This window comes from Pseudoliparis swirei, chromosome 9, assembly GCF_029220125.1.
Source record: "Pseudoliparis swirei isolate HS2019 ecotype Mariana Trench chromosome 9, NWPU_hadal_v1, whole genome shotgun sequence".
Lineage (NCBI taxonomy): Eukaryota > Metazoa > Chordata > Actinopteri > Perciformes > Liparidae > Pseudoliparis > Pseudoliparis swirei.
This window is the reverse complement of record NC_079396.1, coordinates 5,060,601-5,088,432: the sequence shown is the minus strand read 5'-3', so window position 1 is coordinate 5,088,432 and position 27,832 is coordinate 5,060,601. Positions and strand designations below refer to the sequence as shown.

Here is a 27,832-nt window from a genome sequence, read left to right as displayed (position 1 = left end):
ATTTTTACATTTCTTCTGCAGCTTCAAATTTAAATGGATGCGTTTGGCCTGAATACATAAAGGTATACGTTGGTCAAGATATTCATTCTTTTAAGTTTTACGATGATATGTTTTGGGATTGAGGTTTAGAGTGTATATACTTTCATGTATATATAATTAATTTTTTATTTCATTAAACATGCATGGATAGCATATATAAGTAAACAGCGTGAATGGCGCAGAAACTGAAGAGCTGCAATAGAAGAGATGTAAAAACAAGGGCCTGTGTGTGTTTGCCTGCGCGCGCGCGTGTGTCATAGTGGCCGTATATACTGAGCCTCTATGGAGAGAGAAAAAAATGAGGTTGAATCCTCACTGAGAGTCACCATTCTTGAAGCCCTCCAATGCATCTGCAGGTATCCACTATCACATATTGAGATAGAGGCCGATGCCACAAAGGCAGTTTGCAGATTCCCCGTCTCACACCGCCCACTGCTCTCTCTCTCCCTCCCTCTCTCTTTCTCTCTCACGCTCACACACGCACGTGCACAGGCACCGCCGCGCACGCGCACTATAGAGGTGGGTGTGGAGATGCTGGTGTAGCCGCTGCTGGAAGGCAGGATGGGATAATCATGCGTGTCTGGCTGCGGGCTTGGTTGATGCTGCTGCTGCCGTTGCTGGATCCGGACTGGACTCGGGGCGCAGGGTGGGTCTAGTTCCCGACTGGAGCTGCATGCATGGACACCTCGTGCCGATGGTATCAAGCATTCTCAGAACGACGAGGCCGATGACCGTGAGAGGAGTCGGTGCAGCTCTTTGAGACATCCAGGCGAGAGAAATCGACCGTTTTCCTGCGGATGGAGGACGGCATTGGGCGGCATTAAAGCGCAGAAGCCCCGGCTTGGAATAACTTGGGAGGAGGAAGGATATCGAGGCACCCTGGAGAGGATCTTGTCGGGAGCCCATCGCTTTGGTTTCTTTATGTTCTTGTTCAACTGGGATAGAAATAGACACGCACCTGGAAGAACGGCTCACTTTTGCACGCGGTAATTAGGACAGGACTGCCTCCTTTGGAGCCGCGTCCGACCGACCGACTAACCGTGGTGGTGGAGGAGGAGGAGGTGTGTGTGTGTGAAGGGGGGTAATACTTGGATGGAGAGGGCGCAGTGAGGGGCTGTGAGAGCGGCTTGCCGTGTGTAGGAGGGTTCGGGGAGGGTGGAGGAGAGGAGGGCAGGGGGTGGAGGGGGGGGGGGTAAGGGGTGGGGGGGAGACCGGGCAGGGTTCTTTTTTTTTTTTGAAGGGACAGGGAGCCAAGAGAGGCGCGGCGGCTCCATGAGCGGCTCCTGTCAGGACAGAGCGCCCAGAGCCCAGCCGGAGCGTCTCCAGCGCCGCGGGTAGAAAACACCCGGGCAACAAACAAAAAGGAACGGCGGCCCAGTTTGCAAGTTTTGATGCATATGATCACAACCACCATGATTTTTATGATTCTTGGTGCTTCAGTTGTAATGGTAAGACATCTTCGCCCTCCCTCAGCCACGATACGTTTTTTTTCTTCTTCTTCTGTAGGCGAATAATTGATCCGATCGTTGCAAATGTGCCATTAAATGTATCACACTTGTGCCACCTCACAGCAAGCCTATACACCAATGACATGTGGAAGTAGGTTACCCTATACTTATCATTGCCTGCTGTCATAAATAAATAATCTAAGTCCGATTGGAGGTAAAGAGTCCCCCCTCTTAGAATCGGGAGGATCTGCCGAGGCTATATGTCCTCTCCTTTTTTCTCTCTCTTCGATCCGATCTGTTGTTGTTATGTATCTTGATGGAGAGAACACGTCGCTGTCTGTAGGAATAGCCCGTTGCCCATTGCTTGACATGTCCCAGCTGACTTGCATGCTTCTTTGCAGGCGATAGCCTGTTTAATGGACATGAACGCACTACTGGACCGCTTTCACAACTACATCTTACCGCATCTGCGAGGGGAGGATCGCGTCTGTCACTGCAACTGTGGAAGGTAAATGCCATCATCATTCTCGTTTTCGATATTTATTTTCCGGGGTAAATACGGCGGTGTGGGGGTATTTATTGTGTGTGTGTGTGCGTGTGTGTGTGTGTGTGTGTGTGACTCCGACCGTCAATTCTTAATTGTCGGAAGAGGCCTCGAAGATGTCTTATATCAGCGCGGCATATTTCCATTGACGTTTTAATATGTGCTCTAACAGACGCGGTTGGTCGCGGTGCTGCGTGTGTGTGCATGTGTGTGTGCGTGTTTTAAAATATATATATATATATATTTAAAGAAAACACATTATATGGAGCTTCTAAATAGAAGGGCTGCGATGATTTTCGGCTTTGCAGCATCCACGAAGGTGTGCGTCGGAGCCATAAATAGGTAATGGTCTCTGAGGCCGTTTAAAAACAATCTGAGCATCAAGTGCGCTGCGCGCTTCACACAGGCCCTCCATGGTGGAGACAACACACACCTGCTGGGTTTAATACGAGCATATGAGTGGAGTGGTTATAGGGGCTGAGGAAGAGCTATGTGTGCACGGGGCCGAGGGCACTATAACCCGGGCTACCTGCTGTTTGCTTTTCTCGGTGAGAGTATATAACAGCAGCAAGACACTCATTGATAAATTAATCCGGATTTAATCAGCAGTACTGTGTCTTTTCATACAGCATGCAGGCTCAGGCTCTGTGTGGATGAGCAGAGACACAAGTGGGCCTCTGTTTTTTCTTCTTCTTTCTTTTTGGTCTCAAGTCAGTGCCTGAGGGTATATGGCAACAGTGTTGTCAGCTGGCACGATTTTAAGTAAGAGTCCTTTCATCCAATAGATTCACACCTTTATTGTCCTCAGGTGTTAGATCCTTAGGTGTGATCCTCATTGACCCACGTCCTGCAGACAACCTGTTTAGCTAGTGTGTGTGTGTGTGTGGGGGGGGGGGGGGGGGGGGAAGGAAGAGAGAATGTCACCATGGTGTTGGTGCAGGCTGAACAGATGCACATTAAAATAAAACAGCAGTGTATGTGCATACTGCAGTGAGGGGTTGATGTAGTTGCAGTTTCACCAGCATTAGGAGGCCAGTTCCAGTGTGTGTATGTGTGTGTTTGTAGGGGTGTGTGTGTGTGTGTGTTTTTGATTTAGCCTGTAAATTCAGAAGTGGGTCATCCTCAGGTGTTCTCTCTGTGTGTGCCTGTCAGAGGGGGGGGGGGGGGGGGTCTGATGGAAAAGTTTGGAACGCCTCTCGGTGCACGCCGACGGATGGGATGTGATATATACAGACTGGCCAAGGCCAACGAATACGTTTGGAGCCAATATATGTGTCACAAGATGATGTATCACTGAGCGTCTTATTCTGTAATAGTTTGGCAATCCTTGCTAAACTGCTGAAGGGGGCGTGGTTATGTATGTAATGTGAGATATGTACATAATAAAACAAGTATAGGGCATTATCAGCAGCAATTAAGCACTGATTTCAATAATTATCATTTCTATTTGTATTTCTCCAACACAAGTTTTAAGCCAGGGCTCCAGGCGCTATACATGCAGTCCAATCGTTGGCCCTTCCTGTTAGTTTCCAGGTGACCGAACTCACACGGTGTCTTTTGCCTGACCTGGAAACGGAGAAAATCTGTGTTTTCACGCCTAACAGCAGAGAGAGCGGGGGCGACCCGAGCCTGTGGTGGTTTTTTCACTTGCCTGACCCCCCCCCCCCCCGTGGAGATGTCGTGACGCCCACAGCGATCACCTTATCAGGCTCCAGGACACGGCCGGGTGTCATTTGTGCTCTGACTCGCTGTAGCTCCTCTGACTGGCTCTGTGGAAGTCTGTTTTGGGTTGTTTTTTTATGCCCCCTCCCCTGATTGGTGTCATGCTGTTGTGAGGGGCTGCAGGGTATAGTTGTCCTAAGATGATCTAAGTCTGACAGAAAAAAACGGAATTGTTTAAATTATTTCGCTAGAAAGAGAAGACACACACACACACACACAGTGGTGGCAGGGTGCAGGTGAACAGGACTCAAGTCAGTTTCATGCAGGCAACATAACACCATCCTTTATTCTTCAGGGCAAGGAAAAGAAACCAGGAGAAACATTTTGGCTTATCTTTGCACATAGCTATGCTTTTATTTATTTGAATTTTTCATGTTTTGCCGTTTTTCCACCTCAGTGGCTGCCAGGTTTGAGTCATATGACTTTAACAGGAAGTGTGATTCCCTGTGTTTCCCCACTACTTCTTCTGTCAGACACGTGAGATGAGGTTTTCCCTCCCTGCGTTCAGTACCAAGGGCTGTGGGTGTTACTGCTCTGCACTTCCCAGAGATCATCTGCCAATGGAGGGTTTCCTGTTAAAAGAAGTTGCTTTCCCGTAGGGTGAAGATGTTTCACTTTACCGAAACATCGGGAAACTGTCAAAAAACACATCCAGTGCATCTTAGAACTTAAGCACAGCTAGCTTTCATCAATTACTTTTTATAGCATTCAGAGATAAGCAAAGCAGACATTTATTAAATACGGCATCCCTTCAAACCTATTATGGGTGTTCCCAAAGTGTGTGCGCAAAGGTGTGTCTTCCAGCAGTTGAATCTCTGCTTTTCACTCCCAGAGTGTGTCAGACACCTGCTTGGTTGTTGGATTGTATAATTGTAGTAAAAGTATATTGTCAGTGCTGGACAGTGAATGTGAGGGTCTGGATCAGTCGCTGTTGATATGCAGATTAACGGCGTCATCATGCATGTTGTCCCTAAACTGCGATGCAAGAGGGTGACACCTTTACGACAAACATCCGTTGTCTTTTTAATTTGCATTCCACCAGCGTGACATTTCCATCTCTCTTGTCCCGTGAGATGTGAACACCTGGTTATCCACAATCACACACCCTGTGGATTTGCGGATAACACAATTACAATTGGATTCATATCGAGTTCTTTAATGTCTCCAACTTTGAACACATTTGAAGTGGCCGTGTAGTAAGAAGCTTGTTATGTCGTTATTGCTCATTATGAGGTATCTCAAGACCCGTACTCGCGCAGTTAATGAGTTTTTGGATGATGTATTTGTCTTGGCCAAATTGAGTCAAATCACCCAGAAAGGATTTTAATGGGCATGTATTGCTATAATCTGTGAGGATATTGGAGTAAATGTCTTTCTTAAAAGCCCCATAACAGTAGTCTCGGAAGGAGATAGTGGAGTGTTTGCTTATTCTCATTTAAAGAATTTAAAGGCTGTGAGCAAAAGTCTCCTGAAACCTTTTCAGCCGCAGCTGCCCTAAAGTGCCCGGAGACACCCGAGGGTCCTTCAGAGGACTTCGGGGGGGAGTTCCGGTAAAATGTGGATTAGTGCAATTTGCTTAAAATTCATAAAAGAAAATCCCTGGATATCATCCACGTTAGGATGTGTATATAGAATATAAAAATACCATATAGACCGTTCTACCACCACAACATACTCAGTTACCAGATCTCTTTGGAGCACTCGTCACCATCATCATCAAACCACCAACAGAATATACAATATATGCCGAGCAGCATTGAAACCATGCTGGCAGCCCAGCAGCTTTTTCCTTTAATTCAACACCCATCTGTATGTGTCTATTTGACAGATAAGAAATGTCCATTTGAATCTTTCATTCATAAGATTATATGTTGGCTAATACTTCCCATTATCTATCTCTACCTGCCCGTTCTCCCCCCCAGGCATCATGTCCACTATGTAATCCCATATGATGGGGACCATTCCTTGGTGGACTCGTCGGAGAACTACTTTGTGAGCGAGAGTGTGACCAAGCAGGAGATGGACTTGATGCTGGGGCTGCTGCTGGGCTTCTGCATCAGCTGGCTGCTGCTGTGGCTGGACGGAGTCCTACACTGTGCCGTCAGGGCCTGGAGGGCGAGCCGCTACTACGGTAAGGCGGACGGACACGTGTCTGCTGCAGACACACATGAACGCAACTCAAACAAGAGCTCGGCGAACCCTACATCGTCATAACATCTTCATTTGACAGGTGAATTAACAAAGTATCTCTGGTTTAAAAGCAGGATGTGTGTGTCTGTATCTATCCGCCATGTATGTCTCCTATAACATTTAATTTTATACAAATACTGGATAGAGAATATTTTGACAAACAAAAATAATCAAACTGCTGACTTGCATTAAATTCCCTACAGATGTTTACTTGAATACGTCATTTTAAAGTTAATTTTAAATACTTACAGTAGCGTCATCGGCTCATCGCTGCACTACAGCGTATTGATTGCTATGCCCTAACAAATTAGTTTTTAGCCCGTTAGCTAAAATGTTGTGATAACATTGAACAAAACAGAATAGTTCATGTCCTTGTGGCAGCAAACTATATAACAATATCATTTTATTTATTATTAATAATACATTTTGTTGGATCACTTTTCAGCAAAGGTTTGGATTGAATATCTGTGTTTCTGTTCAGGTTGCGTGTACCGTAGTATTGTGCTCAGGTAAACCTCGGAAGGTCTCTTTGGGCCCACGGCAAGACGAAAATAGCAAAGCAATGCAGTCAAGTGAAATATATTATCAATAGTGGTGGAAATAATGATGATGATGCAGTCAAACCTCAATGAGAAGACCTAAAGAACGGCAAAATGGCAATTCCCTAAATTCATATTCGTGATGGGGGCATTAGTGGGAAGATAACTTGAAATTTGGAAGTTTATGTTGTGTTTATTTTTAACAATAAATAATACACTTTTGTTTTACAGCACTTTAAAAAGAATGATGGACTTGGTATTTAAATACAAAAATTATGGAAAGATATTGTGAATAAAAGATAGAAGAATGGGGAAGGATTTAAAAGGGGACATTAACCTATTCTACAGCGGACAGGCAGTCTGTGAAGGGTTTGGTAATGCGGTCACTCGTCTTGGAGAGCGTGATTAGCCTGGGAGCAGCGATCTGAGTGGTAGTGCACTGTAGCGCGTTGATATTTCTCCTGAAAAAAAACACAAGTGCGTCACCACAAACAAGCTTAGCGGTGATAACCTTCTCCAGGACTGCAAATTAAGGAAAAAATGAAATTGTCTTAATGGTTTACCCTAATTAAATAAAACACAAACACCACTTCTATTTTGCATGTATGATGCATGTACTTGAGGCACAGAACCTTCACTTTAAGGCGGCAGTTGCCATTCGAATGCCTAATCGAACCCCTATACCACACCCTACCGGCACAAACCAGTAGCGTGCCGATAAGGTGTATTAGTCCTACTCAACGAAGCCAACAGTAACTATTCGTACAATCCTGAAAAGAGAACCTAATCTGCCTAAAATCACTTGGACCACGGGCATGCAGGGCCTTTAATAACTCAACTAACGGTATCACTTCAAGGGTAACTGCACGTCAAGCGCGGCCATTGGGAACACTGGGTCTGCGCTGTGGTTCAGTGGTTAGCACTGTCATACCACATCACAGCGAGAGGGTCCCTTAACTCTCTGTATGGAGTTCAATTCAATTCAGTTTACTTTATATAGCCCAATATCACAAATTATCCTCAGAAGGATTTCCAATCGGTCCACATACGACATCCCTGTCCCAGGACCTTTCACGGGGTAGAAAAGGGAGGAACCCTTCAGGAGAGCAACAGAGATGGACAGAAGCAAAAAATGTCATGTGTACAGAATTAACAGCGTTACAGAGTTACAACACATTCAATGAATATGACAGAACGTATGAATAGTTGGTAGTCGGCATTGACCGCACGAGTTCCAGTACATGTGCGCTCATTGCAAGTTTGCAGGGGGATTTCCTGCTTTAGTCCGTGAGAATAAGAAGATAGCGTTCATTTATGATGCGTCACGTATGGATTATATTTCCGGGTTTGCTGAAAGCCCCAGATAGATATAGGTATATAAAGTGTCTCGGTGTGGATAAGTGCACAGCTTGTCAGTTCACGTTCCGCTGAAGCTAACGTGAATTAATGTGCAGTGCTTGATGAAAATGTGTTCCGTCATGAGAATAGCTGGCCAAGAAAATACATACAGGACTGTCTCAGAAAATTAGAATATTGTGATAAAGTTCTTTATTTTCTGTAATGCAATTAAAAAAACAAAAATGTCATGCATTCTAGATTCATTACAAATCAACTGAAATATTGCAAGCCTTTTATTCTTTTAATATTGCTGATTATGGCTTACAGCTTAAGAAAACTCTAAAATCCTATCTCATAAAATTTGAATATTTCCTCAGACCAAGTAAAAAAAAAAGATTTATAACAGCAAAACAAAATCAAACATTTGAAAATGTGTTTCCAGGTGTTTCGAGTTAATTAGACGATTCAAGTGATTTGTTTAATACCCTACTAGTATACTTTTTCATGATATTCTAATATTTAGAAATAGGATATTTGAGTTTTCTTAAGCTGTAAGCCATAATCAGCAATATTAAAAGAATAAAAGGCTTGCAATATTTCAGTTGATTTGTAATGAATCCAGAATGCATGACATTTTTGTTTTTTTAATTGCATTACAGAAAATAAAGAACTTTATCACAATATTCTAATTTTCTGAGACAGTCCTGTATATACGAAGACATACACACACAGCAGTTACCGAGACTGGGGTTGGTTCGAACCGGGCTAAAAATAACAAAACGGCGATCGATAAATGACTTCATTGCTACAAGTCGTGAAAGCCACATTCCCAAATATAGTGTGCTTAAAAAAAAAAACTAAAAGTGCGATAGTTGCTCCTTCATTTCCCATCTTCTCTGGGTAGTGTATGTAAAAAAATACATACACTACCGTTCAAAAGTTTGGGGTCACCCGGACAATTTCGTGTTTACCATGAAAACTCACACTTTTGTTTATCAAATGAATTTCAAAATGAATAGAAAATATAGTCAAGAAATTGATGAGGTTAGAAATAATGATTTATATTTGAAATATTAATTTCGTTCTTCAAACTTGTCGCTCAAAGGAAGGACAGTGTTATAGCTCCTCTCAGCAGCATAACTGTTTTCAGCTGTGCTCACATAAAAAGTGTTCAAGGGTCTTCTAAGGCGATAACACAATGTACCATTAGAACACTGGAGATGGGCCTCTATACACCTATGAAGAGACTTCATTAACAACCAGAGAATAGTCATTTACCACATTAACTATGGAGAGAGTGTATTTATGATTCATTTAATGTTATCTTTATAAAATTTGTAAAAATCGTCTCTTTGAAAAATAAGGACATTTCTAAGTGACCTCAAACTTTTGAACGGTAGTGTATATACCTCCCCGTCTCCCCCTGACAGACGCATGTTCTTGAAGTGCAGGAGGAGAAGAGTGCGTCAGATGTAATGAGACGGAACACGTGGCGTTCGGTTTTCAGCCGCCATTTGGCCTGTGCGGGATGCTCGGCGGACGAGCGAGCGAAGCAGATATGTGACACACGTGCGAGATCGTGACACAGCAGTGTGAAACCCCCCTCCCTCCCTCCCCAACCCCACCCCGCAGGCTGGCGCTCGTCTGAATTGACGACGCAGAGGATTCTTTGATGAGCTCAGGATTAGCATCCTGGAATTACGGTGTTTTTCAGTTTCTCGCGGTCATGCGGGTTTCACAGGCTTTCCCCACCCAACCGGGATCAAACTTGAGGGGGGGGGGTGAGCCGCTAACTGGGTTTTTACGCATTCTTTTGGCACAAATATAGCTAGATGCGAAAGATACTGAATATTGCAACACGGCTATACTTTAAAAATAGGATTTGGAGTTTGAATATTCAATCTGAGCTCTCAGGGGTCTGGATCCTCAGGATGAAGGATACCGATAAAGGGGATATGTGGCACGGATACTTGGAGCTGCCATGGTAACGCTTCTCGGGGCACTATGAGGCCATGTTATTTGATTTTGTTACCAATATGTTTGGGTCTTTCTATATATAAAAAACACCATATGCTGTATGGATTTCTCCCCCTCGATGTTTCAACGAGCTGCTCAGGGGCTCGATTCGTACGAGCTGTGATCGTTGCGGGCCGCTGCTTCGCTCAGAGGCATGGAAGCTTCTGCAGCAGAGTAAGATGCATCATCAGAGAAACACACCCGGAGAGGAGGGAGCATCCATATGCATCAGCAGCAGTTATAAAGTGTGTGTGTGTGTGTGTGTGGGGGGGGGGGGGGGTATAGGCTGCTTCTGCTTTTGTGCTGGAAGGGAATGCCCCTTTTCTCGTGTGTGTGTGTGTGACGTTGATGCTAGTTCGAGCTTGTTTAGCCTCCCAAGATGAGGAGTGAAGGTGAAGCTGATAAGAGCGGTGTGTGTGTGTGTGTGTGTGTTGGGCGAGCAGGATGGAGATGCTGTCACATCCCCACCCCCACGAACACACACACACACTCTCCTCCAGAGCTATGAATAGAATGAGGGAGAGAGAGCAGCTGGAATGGCAATGAGAAACACACACACACATTGTACATTGAGATGCACATTGATTCCCATTGCTCCCCCCCCCCCCTCCCCTTAATTCCATCTCTTGCTCCTCCCTCTCCACTTATTGAATCTACTCCTGGCCATTTCCTTTTCAGCGCTTCCCGCTGCAACTCTCTTCCTCATCTCATCGTCGATGTCAGAGTCTCTCTAGAGTGCAAAGACACAAAAACTATCTTTAAAAACAAAAAGAATGGAGACCAGTATGATTTGGCATTCAGCACCCCCCCCCCCTCCTCTAAAAGAGCATATCAGTTATGCCTTTCGCCTCCCATTTTTCCTCCTCGCGTAACCATTTCTGCCGACTCCATCCCAATCCTTTTATTCAAATGAGGTAAACCCGTCTGTTGCCCCCTTTTCCTTTGGATACCCTTCAGAGCAGTCCTTGTGGACAGCATGCCCATTCACAGCTATAAATAACTCCCTCTTTCCCCATCCCTCCCTCCCCTCCACCCAGCGCCTCACCCCGCATCCCCAACTCCACCCTTCGTCCTCCTCCTCTCTCCTCTTCCTCTAGCAGGGCCATTTGCTTTACTGGGTTTGCAGTCTGGGGCTCTCCTCTCATCCCCCCCCCCCCTCTCTCTCTACCGTCTCTGTGGGCCTCGCCAGCTCCGGTTCATAACCCGACAGGCCCGAACTGTTCCCCTCTTCCCGTCACACAGCTCTCCTGCTTTTGTCGGCTGCTAATCGGATCGGTGCATTTGGCGCCTCGGCCACAATCTCACCTGTAAATAAAAACAATTAAAAAACAGTGACGCCCCGGATGCGGTCAAACATGTACAGGAGCCAAGAACACACAAATAAGATCCAGTGCACTTGAAGAGATTGATGCCAGTTACCGTTCTCATGCTCATTTTAAATATATATTTTTTAAATTTCACGTAGCCTACCCCCATTTGAGAACCACTGGCCTAGACCTAAAGTAATATTAGGGCACATTAACTAGGACATAATCAGAACTCCCCCAGTTCAATTCTGCGTGGGACCTTGGTTGTACCCCCCCTCCCCCCCTTCATGCTTCCTGTCCGTCTGCCAAAAAAATCTGATTAAAAGGTGCTTGGAATCACTTTGGTACGCATTCAAGGCCGTATGCCAGATCCTTTTACAGTGTATGTTTTATCGTTTTGCGTGTGTGTGTGTTTGCGATGTCGAAAAACAAGAGCAATATTGTTGATTGGTCAAATACATCGGCAACAACTTTGCGTCAAAGGAACCCGCTCTCGGTCCTTCAATGAATGCATTTTTACTTGAGAATGGAATATTCTTTAGGCTCATGGATGTTATATTCCATTCCCATTTCATCACGTGTGATTTTGATAGTTGTTAGCTGTGATTCCATGGTCTTTGCATAAATCAATAAAACCTCAAGGTACCGGCTTCCAACAGTCGACCAATCGAAGGGGCGACCCATCCATCAGGGGGTTTATTGCACCCATCAGATGTGGATGCAGAGCAGCATGTCTAGTGTTTGAGGGGAAAAAAGGAAAATTTCACCGATTGGTCGCACACTTTAAACGCCCGCCTTCCTCTGACCGCGCTGACGTCTCTTCATCTCTTCTCTCCAGATACACCGTCCTGGTCATGGCTGCCCCAGTTCTGCAATCTTCGAGACCTCCGTCGCCGAGCCCAGCTCAGACAGCTGGAAGACTCCAGCGGCAACATGGTGCACATCAAGCAGAAGCTCTACCACAACGGCCACCCTAGTCCCCGCCACCTCTGACTCCAAAACACTAAATAATGATAAAAGAAAAATACCCCCATTGACCCCCTTCCTCCTCTCCAAGACCCCTTATCTCTTCCCAGACTGCCCCCTTGGCCAACTGTTGCCTCACAGACCCTGCAGGGGAAACTGCCCTCCCACTATTCATAACATGGCCCCCCTAAACCCCCACGACAGGACTTTCGTAGGACTAAACCAGACCCCTGTCGGCACTTAAAAAAAGGGAAAGAATATCCCAAAATGGAGCAAGATGACGATTATTTGTTGCCACTGAAATCTCGTCTTATGTCCGTGTCCACCGTTGTGGGAGGAGGAGGAAGAAGAAGAAACATTTTTAAGGGTGTTTTTTTTTTTCCTGTATAGAAACATTTTCTGTGTTCATTGTTAAACTTGGCATGCTCTTTTAGAACAGGGTAACATGTGGGCAGCATGTGGAAGGGGGGGTGGGGGGGGGGGGAGGCGAGACAGGTGTCATGAAATCTTTTCCTTTTCACTATCGGGTGGGAGTGGGACTTTGTTGGCGTGGGGAGGGGCGCACTAGACTGCTGGGTGGGAGGGTTTTTGTGATAGTTAGATAGCCGCTTCTGTAAATAGTTATGAATACAGGCAAAGGGGATTTAACAGTCTTTAAAAAAAATAAAAAAAGGGGGGGGGTGCGTGGGGGGATTTCTTGTGTGAGTCGTTTGTCAATAGGAAACCTAACGATGGGCCTGTGTGGTTAGACCTGTAGGGACGGAACTGGAAGAAGACGAGTCTGTTTGAGAAACTGGATGTGAAACCGTGTGACTTCTGCAACAACAACAAAAAGAACACAGATTAATTAGCTTTGTTACTTAGTGAGTTAACTGAATGTATTCATTTTTCCTGTAAATATGTGAGGAGGAGGGGAGCGTGTGCGGTTGTGGTCGGGGGTTCTCTTTGCTATGTTATCATTAATTTAGTCGACGCGGGAGGAGAAATAAATACCAGCCAAGATGAGTTCACACACACACACACACACACTTTCTTTATCCAATTCTTCACTTATCAAGAGCATCCAGCCTATCAGCAGAGGGAACCCTCACCCAGCCACCCCCACACGCCCTCCCCTCCCCCCACCCCCCCCTCTCTGTCCAGACATTGCTGTTGTGAGGATGAAATGTCTGTTTTATTAAAAGTGCCGTTGGAGCACGCCAGTGACCTCTGATGTTTGATTGTGTCTCTCCAATCACGCGAGCGAAGACGAAGGTGAGAACGCGCTCTCACGCCGACGGGGTGACTCCAGAGCGCCGGCAACAGGCAGATTATACAGAGAGGTCCTGTTGACAACTTCAGGCGGGTTTTGTTAGGATTCTAATAGCGCTGACTAGCAACACTTCTGAAATGACTAACTATGGCGACGACACGCCGGTGCGACGGCGTGGAGCCCTCCACGGTCGTCTGCCGCCACGATGCAACGCATTCCGGCGACACCGATTTACGAGAGCATTTCCACCTTCGTCGGGCGTCCTTTGGCATGATCCTCAATATTCTGTGAAAATATCAAAGCCCAGCTGACGGGAATAATAACTTATTATTGATGTTTCTCTGAAGTATCTTTTAAAGTAATGATTAAATCAACAAAATGTGCGTGAAACAACTCGAGTTGACATCTTTAAACCGTTCGTACGTCAGATTATATATATGTTCAAATTACAGCGATATACAACCTCACATCTCAGAAGCAGTGAACGGTTAATAAATGACTTTCTTTGCGATATTTACTTCCCAAAATGTTATAATTTGTTATAACATGTGCACGAGATAAGATCAGACAGTCTCTAAAGCATCGTGTTTGTAAAAAAACGGTATGGCAGCAGTTGGAGACAAAAAAGGCTGTTTACTGTGTGTGTGTGAGACATTGTCAGACCTATAGAGAAAGACAATAAATCTACATTTAAATGACATATTCTGGCAGAACCCAGTCATTCTATGAAAAGGTGAAACACATATCTGTCAAGGGCAGCAGGTCTCAAGTGCTCTGCGACAGGGAGGAAATGTCCCCGACGAACGCTTTAGCAGACACGCGGTTGAACTGTTGCCAGTGTCGGTCAGCAAACATGCAGGAACATCCTGTTCAGAGGGCGCGTTCTCTAAATGTCACCCGGCCACAGACTATGAAAATGGCAACGACGACCAGACATTAAAATAAAAAATGTTTTAAAAAGCGGAATGAGGCGGTCCACAAGTGTTTTAATTCAGACTATACAGGCCGCAATCCAACGATTGCCTCGCTGGCAGTCACAGTACTTGGGTTCCGCACATATTGTGAGAAGAGTAGACAGAATTTGCTGTTAAATGTTTAACTATTACAATAGCTCGTCTTTCATCGAAGTTTTCAAGCGATCATTTCGTTGGACCGGGTTTGTCATCTCCGCTCTGCTTCTTCGAGAGCGGCTTCTCAGTCGGACCGGGCTCAGCCCCTTCGGCGCCGGGAGTCTGGGGGTCGGCCGACTTCTCTGTAGTTGGACTCTCGAGTTTCTCAGACGGTTCCGACACGACGGTTTCTGCATCAACTTTGGTTTCTATGTTGGGAACCGCCTCTAGAGGGAGGGCGGCCGCTTCTGCCAGGGCCGCGTTGCTCACAAGGACTTGTTGCGCCGTCGGGGTCGTCTCTAGCGAAGCCGCTTCCTGGGCCGAGAGCCCTGTCGCCATTCCCCTCGGGAGGCGGACGCCGACCTTCCCGGCCCCCTCACCTGCTTCCATCAGCAGCCAGTCCATTTTCTGCGCGTGCTGCTTGACGGCGTCATCGACCCTCGCGTCGATCATCGCTTCGGTCAAAACTCCATCTTCGGAAGAGTATGCGGCAGCCTTTCCGGGAATGGGGAAATTAAATAATTAAAAAGGGGGTTGGCTTTGTTTTTGTATTTTTATTGATGCAGATTTATATTCTGCGGCAACAAAGCTGCTCAACTCACCTGCCAGGCCACACCGAGTTTGGAGATTTCCCGACCGGACATGCCTTCTGCTCGCTTCGCGATGTCTGAACACTTCTGGCCGTAGTCGAACTGAGTCAACTTCAATCTCCTGTCGAGTTGAAGCACAAGAGGTGTGCAGGGTAAGTGAACCGAGAGCTTAAACTCACTTCTTGCCATCGATCATCCATTTCAACTGGCACTCCCCGAGGACCGAAACACCTTTTCACGAAAAGCAATAAGTAAAGAACCAGATGCCGCTTTGTTTTCAGGACTGAATAACTTATAGAGACCATTACGCAACTGGAGCGAGCAGGTCAACCACTCGGGACCGGTGCCACGGAGCTGCGGTTTGAAAGTGTAAAATACAACAAGTGGACTCACTGTCTCCCTGTAGTGGCAGGACCCAGCACGAATTTGTCGAAATACATGCGCACCAATCGTTCCCTCTCGTCCAGACCGGGCAGCGCAAAGTTCACAATCTCATCAATGCGGTCGTTGATGGCCCAGTCGAACTGTTCGGGCTGGTTACTGGCAAGCACCAGCATGAACCTGAGGAGAGAGGATGAGACGACTTAGACCTGTGGCCTTTTCAGTCACGGCTGATGACCTTTTCATGCCCGGCCGTGCACAATAAATAGCGTCAAGACACCGACTTGTTGCTCTGCTCCCCGGTGCGGTACAGGAACGCATTCAGGGTGGCTCTGAGGTCCTCGCTGATTTTCTCCTGCAATGCAAAAGAAAAAATCATGACTCATGAATATGTGATTCAAATGCAGGGCGTCATCACCATGCATATGGCACTGCGGCTGAACTCACTGTGGATCGCTTACGCAGGAACGCATCGGCTTCATCTACGAACAGCAAGACGCTGCGGAGAATCAGAGGAAATCAAAGAGAATGTGCAGAAGAACAGCAGCTCGGCAGGCGCTTTAACACGACATACAGTCCGCACTAGTTAACGATCACGGTCAGCATCCAACGGCTGATGCACATTCTGGGACCGGTTCATTGAGTGTTAATGGAGCAAGTGAAAGAGCCCTACCCTCGCCTGCTGGTGCTGGCCCAGTCAAACACCTTGTGCATGGCAGTGACTCCATCGCGCCCCAGGGGTGCCACGTCGCCACCGGTCATGATGGCGTAGTCCATCCCGGAATGGAGAGCTAGTTTCTGGAAGGCAACGGAAAGAACTTTGTTCAAAACGGATGACAGAGGTGCAAAAATCGTACAAATAAGATCGTAAAAATATCAAGTGACAGCTAGAAAATATTTTAAAACAGGACTGAATCTCTAATGCATTAAAGAAATCTATTAAAGAAAATTAAAAAAAGGGGGTGTTTGACCCCGGCTGTACCTTGGCGAAGAGTGTTTTTCCAGTTCCGGGGGGTCCGTACATCAGGATGTTTCGGTACAAGCCTTTATTCTGCCGGGTGTTACGAGTGGCGATGGCAACGTCCCTCACACGCGCCTCCAAAGAAGCCTGTGTGAGCCACAGCACGACGACAGCATTCAGCATTTGTTTTATTTTTTACAGTCATAAAATAAAAAAGAGTACACGGACGTTGCATTCAGAAGGTATCCATGCGACAATAAGCCACAGAGTAAATGACTCACACTGAGCACCACGCCCTCCAAGGCGTCCTGCGGCCTGCTTCTCAGACGCTTGGTAGTCTAACAATGAGGAGAACAGAGCGAATTGTTTCATTTCAGCAACACACTTTTTAACGGTCAACCGCTCGGCCGTCACAGGAATTATGTCGGAAACCGTACAAATGGAATTTCTAATCATCATTTAACACTTCATTATCGGTGAGTGACTCTTCTACTCGGCTTAAAAACAAATTAAAATGTTCCGTTTCGTGTCTATCATACTGAGACGTGAGAAATAACCAAAAGCAGTCCTGAAAATAACTTTCATCATTCAGCGCACATCCGACCCGCTGTTATTTTTAGCAAATTTTTCACGTTATCCTCTAGAATTCTCCCACATTCAGTTTACTGGGCAGGATTAGCTGGATAAACTAAATCCACTAAAATTATTTCTTGAGAGAAAATGAATTTGATGCGCTGTCAGCTGTTACGGGCTAATCTGGGTTTCACTGTCATTTAGGAGCAGCAACAAAATAATCAAATAATCCAGATGCGGTAGGTATTTATTTAAGTCTAAAAAAAACTGCCTCGTTAAAATATACTATTGACACACACTCTGCGTGCATCCCGTTCATTGTGCGGAGGACCGCATCCACACAACGAATGGTTCAAAAAACGTGAAACCGGAACGTAGTTCCACCTTTATCGGGTGTTTGATGGCCTCAACGACGGTTATCCTGGAGGTCTCTCGGACCAGCGAGGGTTTGCCCAGGCGAGCCTCTACGTATCTGCCGGCCACCGCCGTGGCGCTCCTGGCTGAATACACCCCCGCTGCCAACAGGGTCAACCCAGCGACCTGTGGGAGGGACAGGAAGAACGTCTTTACAAAAAATGCATCGTACGGCATATCAAAATGCGGGAACGCAAATGTTCCCCATAATCCTCCACAGTCCTCCTGTGGTTGGAAATGTGACAAAAATGCGAAGACCGTTCCGACGTGGATTTACCGTGGCGGTGAGTTTGTCCCAGTCAGAGACGAAGGCCCTGAACCCCTCCCCGAACACCGCTCCTGCCGTCCTGCCGGGAACAGAACACAATTATCACGCCGGTAGCCTCTGCCCGCTCCCCCCCTGGGATCTTTACTCTTACAGGTGAGAGAGCGGCGCGAGGAGATAACGTGCCAGTCACTGAGGATTTACGGGAAGGTGGAAAGTAATTTTTTCCCTCACTTTATAGATTCCAGGACAGTTTGTCTGTGTTCGGCAGCCTTCAGGCGGATCTGCTCCCGGATGAGGTCGGCGTTCTCCCTCTCCACCTGGGCGTGGGCTTTGGCCTCCGCTTCAACGCGAATGAGGTCGTTCCTGCATCTCAGCTCCATTTCATGTTCGATGGTAGCTGAAGGGGGTGGGAGAAAAAAAAAGAGGCAGATATTAATAACTATGTGCTGGTTATGACCACTTCTGACAGGGCTGAGAATTTGACCTACTTTAATCAGTGTGGTTTAACTCAACCACCGTGTCAGAACTCGATTGAACCGATTTAAAAAGACACATCTCTTTTGAACTACTTCCATTATTCAATTCAATTCAATTCAGTTTATTTGTATAGCCCAATTTCACAAATTACAAATTTGTCTCGGAGTGCTTTACAATCTGTACACATAGACATCCCTGCCCCAAAACCTCACATCGGACCAGGAAAAACTCCCAAATAACCCTTCAGGGGGAAAAAAAGGGAAGAAACCTGGAGGAGAGCAACAGAGGAGGATCCCTCTCCTAGGATGGACAGATGCAATAGATGTAATGTGTACAGAAGGACAGATTTAGAGTTAAAATACATTCAATGAATATGACAGAGTGTATGAATAGTTCATAGTAGGCATATTCCACGATGGAGACCTCCACGATCCATCAGGCAGATGGCGGTGGGGAGGAGGAGGGCGGAGTCTCAACAGGACAGTGGCGTAGTCATGAGCAGGAATTCCACGACCCAGGCGATCCATCAGGCAGATAGGATCTATGCCGTCTCATAGGGTCCGATGACCCCATGAGACGTAAAGTCAAAAGGACTTCCGGGAGAAAGCAGAGTTAGTAACGTGTGATTGAGAGATGAAAATTCATCCTTAAGGAGAGAAAAAGAGGAGATAGGTACTCAGTGCATCCTAAACGTCCACCGGCAGCTATAAGCCTATAGCAGCATATCAAGGGGCTGGACCAGGGCAAACCTGATTCAGCCCTAACTATAAGCTCTGTCAAAGAGGAAGGTCTTAAGTCTACTCTTAAACGAGGTGACTGTGTCTGCCTCCCGGACTGAAATTGGAAGCTGGTTCCATAAAAGAGGAGCTTGATAACTAAAGGCTCTGGCTCCCATTCTACTTTTAAGACTCTAGGAACTACAAGTAGTCCCGCATTTAGTGAGCGTAGCTCTCTAGTGGGGCAATATGGTGCGACAAGCTCCTTAAGATATGATGGAGCATCACCAATCAAGGCTTTGTAGGTTAAGAGAAGAATTTTAAAAGTGATTCTTGATTTTACTGGGAGCCAGTGCAGAGCAGCTAGTGCAGGAGTGATGTGATCTCTTTTCTTAGTTTTAGTGAGAACACGAGCTGCAGCATTCTGGATCAACTGGAGGGACCTAAGAGATTTATTAGAGCAGCCTGCTAATAAGGAGTTGCAGTAATCCAGTCTCGAAGTAACGAACGCGTGAACCAATTTTTCTGCATCTTTTGAGACAAGATGTGCCTGATTTTTGAAATATTACGTAGATGAAAGAATGCAGTCCTTGAGATTTGCTTTACGTGGGAGTTAAAGGACAAGTCGATCAAAGATAACGCCAAGATTCTTTACAGTGGTGTTGGATGCCAGGGCAATGCCGTCTACAGAATCCACATCACCAGATAATTGATCTCTGAGGTGCTCAGGGCCGATTAAAATTACTTCGGTTTTGTCTGAGTTTAACATCAAGAAGTTGCAGGTCATCCATGTTTTTATGTCTTTAAGACATGCTTGAATTTTACAGAGTTGGTTGCTCTCCTCTGGTTTTATCGATAAATATAGTTGAGTGTCATCTGCATAACAATGAAAGTTTATGGAGTGTTTCCTGATAATATTGCCCAAAGGAAGCATGTATAAGGTAAATAAAATTGGTCCAAGCACAGAACCTTGTGGAACTCCGTGATTAACGTTGGTGGTTATCGAGGCGTCATCGTTTACAAATACAAACTGAGATCGATCTGATAAATAGGATTTAAACCAAATTAGTGCCGTGCCTGAAATGCCAATCGACTGCTCCAGTCTCTGTAACAGGATGTCATGGTCAATGGTGTCGAATGCAGCACTAAGGTCTAACAAGACCAGGACAGAGAGGAGTCCTTTATCTGCTGCCATTAAGAGGTCATTTGTAATTTTCACCAGTGCCGTCTCGGTGCTGTGGTGTTTTCTAAATCCTGATTGAAATTTCTCAAATAAACTATTATGATGTAGAAAGTCGCACAACTGATTTGCGACCACTTTCTCAAGGATCTTGGAGAGGAAGGGGAGGTTAGAGATCGGTCTGTAGTTAGCCAATACCTCTGGATCCAGAGTGGGCTTCTTCAGGAGAGGTTTAATAACAGCCACCTTGAAGGAGTGTGGTACGTGGCCTGTTAGCAGAGACACATTGATAATATCTAATAGAGAGCCGCCAATTAAAGGCAAAACGTCTTTAAGCAGCCTCGTCGGGATGGGGTCCAAGAGACAGGTAGACGTGTTTGAAGTAGAAACCGTTGAAAATAATTGGTCACGGTTGATAGGAGAAAATCCCTCCAAATATACACCAGGGCATACAGCGGTTTCCAAGGCCATTCCACTTGAGGACAGATTGGCACTGGTTATGGGCAAGAGATTATTAATCTTGTCCCTAATAGTTAAAATCTTTTCATTAAAGAAGTTCATAAAGTCATTACCACTAAGGTTTATAGGAATGCTCGGCTCCACAGAGCTGTGACTCTCTGTCAGCCTGGCTACAGTGCTGAAGAGAAACCTGGGGTTGTTTTATTTTTTCTATTATTGATGAGTAATAGGCTGCTCTGGCATTACGGAGGGCCTTCTTATATGTTTTAAGACTATCTCGCCAAACTAAGCGGGATTCTTGAGATTAGTTGAACGCCATATGCGTTCAAGCTTCGTGACGCTTGCTTCAGTTTGCGGGTCTGAGGGTTATACCAGGAGCAAACCTCCTCTTCCTCACTGTCTTCTTCTTCAGAGGGCTATCGAGTCCAGTGTCATTCTCAGAGAGCCTATGGCACTGTCAACAAGATGATCAATCTGGGACGGACTAAAGTTAGACCAGGAGTCCTCTGTTATATTGAGACGTGGTATCGAATCAAATACAGAAGGAATCGCTTCTTTAAATTTAGCTACAGCACTATCAGTTAGACATCTAGTGTAGAAACTTTTGACTAACGGAGTACACTCCGTAGTATAAATTCAAAAGTTATGAGGTTGTGGTCTGACAGAAGAGGATTCTGTGGGAAGCCGTTCAAATGCTCAATGTCAACGCCATAAGTAAGAACAAGATCAAGCGTGTGGCCAAAGCTGTGAGTGGGTTTCTGTACTCTCTGACAGAAGCCAATCGAGTCCAACAAGGAGATGAATGCAGCACTAAGGCAATCATTATCAACATCCACATGGATATTAAAATCTCCAACAATAATAACTTTATCGGTTTTAAGAACCAAACTTGATATAAATTCTGAGAATTCAGATATAAACTCTGAATATGGACCTGGTGGCGGTACAGAATCACAAATCGAATTGGCTGTAGTGTTTTCCAGGTTGGATGTGAAAGACTAAGAACAAGGCTTTCAAATGAGGTGTAGTGTAATTTTGGTTGAGGATTAATTAATAGGCTCGATTCAAAGATGGCTGCTACTCCACCTCCTCGACCGGTGCCTCGAGGAATGTGAGTATTAATATGACTTGGAGGAGTCGATTCATTCAGGCAGACATATTCTTCATGGCTCAGCCAGGTTTCAGTTAGGCAACATAAATCAATGTGATTATCTGATATTAAATCATTCAGTAACACAGCTTTAGATGACAGAGATCTAATATTTAGGAGACCACATTTAATAGACCTATTTTGTTGCACTGCTGAAATAATTGTGTTAACTTGTATAAGGTTATTGTGTACGACTCCTCTTCTGCTTACTTTTGATTTATTTAATTGAAGTGGCCGTGGGACAGACACAGTCTCTACTCTAAAGTCAAGGGTGGGTAACTGCTCGAATGGAAGAGCAGAGAAGGGTGTTAAACTACAACTCTGCTCCCGGTTCCTGATCTGAACCCTGGGTTGTCATAGATTAAGTCCGTGATCAACTTGGTCATATTCGCAGAAATGAGACGCGCTCCGTCCAACGTGGGATGAATGCCGCCTCCTCATCAGATCAGGTTTTCCCAGAAAGTCTTCCAGTTGTCTCGTAGCCCACATTATTCGCTGGGCACCACCTCGACAGCCAGCGGTTGAAAGGCGACATCCGGCTATCCAATTGGTCTGTCTGCAAATTTGGGAGAGGACCAGAGAAAATTACGGTGTCCGACAACGTCTTGGCATAAGCACACCGATTCCACATTAATTTTAGTGAGTTCCGAGCGGCGGGCTCGGGCATCATTACCACCGGCGTGTATTACAATCTGACTGTATCTCCGCTTATCCTTAGCCAGCAGCTTCAAACAAGACTCCACGTCGCCCGCTCTGGTCCCCGGGAGGCACACGACGGTGGTCCGCGGCTTCGCTATTTTCACGTTCCTGACTATAGAGCTCCCGATAACCAGGGTGTGTTCCTCAGCGGGTGTGTCGCTGAGCAGGGAAAACTGGTTCGAAACGTGAAGTGGTTGGTGCACAGCGGGCTTCTGTGTAGACTTACGACTCCTGCGAACAGTTACCCAACCATCCGGCTGCACGGTTACCGCCGGGGCACAGCTAACATGGAAACCCTTTGCACGCAGCGGGCTGTTAATATAGGATATCCATCAGTCTTATGGTGGCCTATATCTGACTTAAAAGTAGTCACAGTTTTAAGATAAGATAGATGGCATTTTCTAACTTGGGACATAAATCTTTCAAATAAAATTGCAAACAAATCGACTGTTTTATATGAGCCGCCGTTTCATAGTTTATCGTCTCTTATTCTGTTCTATTGACGTCTGCTCCGGCTTTATTTCTGGTTTCCTTTTTATTTCTGGCCACACGGACGCAGCGGAACGAGCTGTGAACAACGACACAGACGTATCATTTAATTATGTTATTTGAAGAATGTGTTGGCAGGCAGTTGCCTTTGTACATATCCTGCAGACTCTATACTCTAATATTTCGGCCTCTTAAGCAGATAAATGTCACCTATCAGCACAAGCTAGCCTCTGATGTAATCTGTCTGAGCTGTGCAGTCCTGGGCAGTTTACTGGAGCTGCCTTCTGGTAATGGGCAGTGTGAGTTAACCAAAACAGAAACGGCGAGGGCTGTAAAAAAACAAAAACAATGAGCATAAAACTCTGCAGAGCTGAGTGATAATCCTCTGTTGGTTCTTCAGTCAGATCTAATTTTTTCTTTTTTTTAAAACTCTTTGACTCAAAACGAATGTCTATTAAAGATCACATTCATGATCACAATAAATAGAGTAATGTTAATTCTCAGCATCTTAAAACTGGGTTGTGTAGCTGTCTTGCAACACTTGCAGCCGGGAGTCTTTAGTGAGCGGAGTCATCAGTACTGATCGACAACCTTATTGACACCTGCAGACATATTATGGTCATTCTTTGCTCTGGAGCTGTACAAATCCCACTTATTGCATTTGTAATTCGGGTAATAAAAAGGAGTTTTTACATGGCATTATGAATAAATAACGCGTAAATGAAAGCAAGCGTTTAATTTATTTATATTTTACCCTTTCTCATGGACTCTTGCTTCACAACAGAGTCTTCTTGTTTGCGAAGGTTCTCCTCATTGATAAATTGCTGTAGATACAAACAAAAAAACGTGTGATAGATGCTGCATTCAGGTTTTAATTTCAATAAAAACTATTTTTAAAAGTCGTACCTGTTGCCTGAGCTGATCATCATATCTCTGTCTGGCAAGTTTGTCTTGAAATTGTGCCCTCTGGAGGAGATGAGAAAAAAAGGAACGACCTTAACAGGTAAACTATTGTTGGTGGAACATGTGTTTTAAAATCAGAAGAGCATTTTATGTGTGTGTGTGTGTATAAAGTGTTGATTCCATACCGCCTGGTTTTGCTTTGTCTCCTCTGCCAGCGTTTTGCGTCTCTCTTCGCCCTGAATGTGGAGCTGCTCGCCCTTCAGCTGCTCCACGGCCGCCTCATATTCCTGTTGGGAGAGACTGGTTTGTGTCACGCTTGCCGTGGCGCCGCGGACTCAGCAGTGGTCGCCGTGCCGACCACGCAATCACACCAAGAGGGTCTTTTGAAGGCATCACCTACTTTCACTTTACTCTCATGCTCCAGCTGAACGGTCTGCTCCTGCATACGAGCCAGGCCCAACGCTTCTTTGGCATATCCTGTTGAATTTTTGAAAAATAGAAATACATAAAACACTGAGCGGTGCTGCTTTACATTACATTACCTTTAGCTGACGCTTTTATCCAAAGTTTTTTTTGTTTGGCTCAGAATGAGCCATTTTTGTCTACGTATTGGGTTGGGGTCCTCTTCACGGTTGCTCCGCCACATTCTACGGTAGCCCAGAACGGACAAACCCAACACATGAGCCCAGGGCCTTTTCTTACATTGCCAGAAGGTCACCGTACAGCCCTCCGACAGGGTCGGCAGAATGGGTATTCAGTCGGCTGCAATCTGTAACCTCACCACTAGATGGCACTAGCTGCTACTTAAAAAAATGAAATATTAATTGATTACATTTCATTTAGCTGACGCTTTTATCCAAAGCGACTTACAATCATGTCACATTCATATGCCGTAGATGCAGCTACAGGGAGCAACTCAAGGTTCAGTGTCTTGCTCAAGGACACATTGACTAGGGCGGGGATTGAACCCCCAACCCCCTGATTGACACTCCATCATTCAACTATTTAAAATCGTGAATCACCGACACAAGACACAATATAGTTACACTTTTTGGGTGTAACATGCTTGAAACTTTGCTTGACTGACTGGTTTAAAAAAAACTAATAGACACACCCCCACACAGTGAACAGCAGTGAGCATGTGTGTACATTGTGACCCGAGGGGCGTGTGACGTATGGGACAGGTGACGGGGCTGCGCTTGCGCGAGGGGGACACTTTCGGCGTTTCTCAATTCAAAGTACACAAGTACAGACTTGTGTTCTTTTGGAGTCTGGACTCCGGAGGACGGTCTTTCTGCGATTGGAACAGCAGCTGACTTGATGACGTCACCACATCAGCTGTTCTTGCTCCTGGGTTTACTCTAATTATTCACTGTAAATTATGTTTTACAGTCAAATAAACAAAACATCCTAAAATTACATTCCGTGACTCAACAACAGTAGTATTTATAAAAAGTCAACTGTCAGTAGTTTATTTTCTCCTCCGCTACTGTTTCCGGTTGCTGGTGAAATGCATTCTGGGATATATGCTGGCCAGAGTACGCACAAATCTCCTCTGATGCATCCTCCGGAAAGTGGGAGGATCAAGTCACATCCGGGTGTTTTGACCGTGCTTTGCGAGAAGCGAACTTTGAATTGGAACATGTACTCGGGCTGCGACTGATGACGTTTCACGAGTCACAAGTAGAGGAAAGTACGCACAAGTACGCATATTGAGAAACGCCGTTTGTTCCATCTGTGCTCACTGACCACGCCCACCAAACCTCCGTAACTTTGGGGAAACTGCGTGGAGGTCAAACCGCTTTGCACGCGCACAACCGTGTGCAACTTAAGTATTTAACAGCCCGATTTCTTGCAATTTGGTGCATGTTGTTGCTTTTTTCTTGCCTTTTCTGACTCAGTCGATACACGGCACATTACATAGGAGTATTGCACCTTTTTAAATGTCGAATATATCAAAATATATATTTAGTGCTGCTAAATTTGTATGAATGCCGAATGAAAGAAAATGTTACAGTTTCACAGTCACACAACAGATATTTTAAAAACTGCAAATGTGCTTGTTTAAAACGTTCAGTTATACATGTTTTGCGTAGACATCGGCGCGAGGGACTCTCCTCCGAAAAGAACATGACACAACGTAAGAAAGTGTGGTACAACAGAAGAAAAAAAAACCGGAATAACAGATATATAATGAAAGAAAGCATTTGTATAAAAATGCAATACAATTGTACGCACGTGATTTGTCGAGGTCCTTTGCAGCTTTTGCAGCTCTCTCCAGCCCCGTCGGATCAAAGTTACTCCACTTGTCCCCGGGTTTGACTCCCCCCGAGCCGCCGCCTCCCGGTGCACCCCCGGTCCCTTCGGCACCGGCCTGCTCCTCCACCGGCGGAGCACCGGAGCCCCTTCCCCAGCCGAAGAGCCACGACATGCTGCTTCGGTATAGCTTTCAAGCAACAGGCTGCACGGGCTGCACTTTGTCTCAAAGTCTCCGCTCCTGTGGCGGTCGAACTGAGCCCATGCTTATCCTTCTTCTTCGTTTTGTTTAATGGTAGCTGCCAACTACCGTCAATGGTCCACTACCGCCACCTACTGGAGTGGGAGTTCCTTTAAGACTTCAAGAGAAGAATAAAGCTATAGCTTCTTTATAAAACTCAGACAACTGGCTTTATATTGTCCTTACTTGATGCTGAATATATTCTTAATATTAAATACTCCATCACCATAACTCTTTATTTAGCTTTCTTTAACTTATAGTGTTTAGCTTTCTTCTGGCAGTGACAGATACTATGATCATCCTCTGAATTCACACAGGCCTGATGGATGTTCAAACTGCAAGCTTTTTAAAATGTAATCTTGTGTGCCCCTTACCTCAGCCTTAATCTGGTTGTTTGCTCTGGAGTTTCTTTTCATATTTTTAAGATCAGAGTGGCACCAACAGGTGAACGAAACATCCGGCCACAGCTGATGAATATGAACAGTCCTGCAACATCTTCTATAAAGTGAAATGGAAGAAGGGAGGATTAAGTTATGCTCAATCAAGGTAAAGATTGTTGCACAAGATTACGCATTTGTTTGTGTGATTGATCTTGTTTACACTAATATGATGAGGGGTATAGGTTATTTTAAATCTGGAGAGCCAGTTGTGAGTGTTACATTTCATTGAACATATTGATCATTGAATGAATATAAATCTGCATGAGTACATTAGTTTTCCCCTCGACCTTCAGGTTCATATAGCTCATTGTGCATCTCTGCCTCAAGTAGATAATGCATATTGAATGTAAACAGGCCAGCAGTCAGTATATTACACTGTACTACATACATAAAATGGACATAGCGTAATCACACAGAGTGGCTCTATCTCTTTTATGGACCATTTTAAAAGCAGCACGTATCAAAAGTGACTGTTGATTTTATTTAAGATAGAAATAAAGTGATTAATTTGCACAGAAACTGTTCTATTGCTGCAGAAAACCATGCAGTGACGGCATATTGCATACATAACATATATAACATACAAATGGATGGGTCAAGGACATGTTGAGTAACAATGTCTGAGTTTGACACAAGATCTAAAGCACTTCATTAAGATGGGCCTAGAAATTACATATTGAGAAATAGAATACCTCAATTGCACAGTACAACATTCAGAAAAATATATTCAGAAATAATTATGTTCACTCAGCTCAAAGGAGAACAATTGTGAAATATGGTCAAATTAAGGTTTTAAAAACATTTTGATCACGAATCTCTTTAAATTAAGTGTACCTCCATAGCAATGCATGTTGGTTTTCTTTTTTATTATTATTATGGGTATATAACTAACCCTCGTCTACAGCAATGAGGGTTGCGAAAGAGGCTCTTACGTATGGTGCCTTCAGGTGCTGTCGGATATATATGATACTCCCATACGAACTGTACATTTAGGACCCAATTAAGTGAAACGTATCTTTCTTTTATACAACAACTTTACCATTCTCATAATCATGCTGGAGCTTCATCGTAGTCTCCACCTGCAGCACACACAACGACAACAACACAATCTGCGTGCACGTTCGTGATTTGGAGTATCCGGATGAAAGAGCTGCGTGCGGAGCTC

The 27,832-nt window shown here is 45.1% G+C and overlaps 2 protein-coding genes across 4 annotated transcripts; one reads left to right on the top strand and one right to left on the bottom strand.

The window, feature by feature from the left end:
• Positions 1 to 730: 730 nt before the first annotated feature.
• On the top strand, positions 731 to 13,315 carry tmem240a (transmembrane protein 240a). 3 transcript variants are annotated; one of them, XM_056422876.1, is made up of 4 exons: positions 731 to 1,100; positions 1,889 to 1,995; positions 5,676 to 5,884; positions 11,982 to 13,315. In XM_056422876.1, exons 2-4 carry the CDS (start codon positions 1,904 to 1,906, stop codon positions 12,134 to 12,136), a joined length of 456 nt encoding a protein of 151 aa, XP_056278851.1. In that variant the 5' UTR covers positions 731 to 1,100; positions 1,889 to 1,903; the 3' UTR covers positions 12,137 to 13,315. The 3 variants fall into 3 exon arrangements, with proteins under 3 accessions (XP_056278851.1, XP_056278850.1, XP_056278848.1); XM_056422875.1 differs by lacking the exon at positions 731 to 1,100 and adding an exon at positions 1,296 to 1,487; XM_056422873.1 differs by lacking the exons at positions 731 to 1,100; positions 1,889 to 1,995 and having other exon boundaries at positions 4,012 to 5,884.
• Positions 13,316 to 14,327: 1,012 nt separating this feature from the next.
• On the bottom strand, positions 14,328 to 26,240 carry LOC130199406 (ATPase family AAA domain-containing protein 3-A-like). The gene is made up of 16 exons (XM_056422872.1): positions 25,969 to 26,240; positions 24,131 to 24,207; positions 23,916 to 24,017; positions 23,734 to 23,793; positions 23,582 to 23,651; positions 17,889 to 18,054; positions 17,667 to 17,736; positions 17,360 to 17,515; positions 16,684 to 16,740; positions 16,424 to 16,549; positions 16,115 to 16,239; positions 15,889 to 15,940; positions 15,726 to 15,796; positions 15,454 to 15,621; positions 15,073 to 15,181; positions 14,328 to 14,965 (listed from the first exon to the last, which is right to left on the bottom strand). The coding sequence occupies exons 1-16, from the start codon at positions 26,159 to 26,161 to the stop codon at positions 14,501 to 14,503; spliced, it is 2,067 nt and encodes a 688-aa protein (XP_056278847.1). The 5' UTR covers positions 26,162 to 26,240; the 3' UTR covers positions 14,328 to 14,500.
• Between the last annotated feature and the right edge of the window lie 1,592 nt (positions 26,241 to 27,832).

Coding starts and splice junctions, on each gene's coding strand:
- tmem240a (XM_056422873.1), top strand. CDS start 5,497: ATGCCGAGCAGCATTGAAACCATGCTGGCAGCCCAGCAGCTTTTTCCT. Junction 5,885..11,981: donor GAGGGCGAGCCGCTACTACG/GTAAGGCGGACG, acceptor TCTTCTCTCCAG/ATACACCGTCCTGGTCATGG.
- LOC130199406 (XM_056422872.1), bottom strand. CDS start 26,161: ATGTCGTGGCTCTTCGGCTGGGGAAGGGGCTCCGGTGCTCCGCCGGTG. Junction 23,652..23,733: donor ATGATCAGCTCAGGCAACAG/GTACGACTTTTA, acceptor TTGTATCTACAG/CAATTTATCAATGAGGAGAA. Junction 14,966..15,072: donor AACTCGGTGTGGCCTGGCAG/GTGAGTTGAGCA, acceptor ATTCCCGGAAAG/GCTGCCGCATACTCTTCCGA.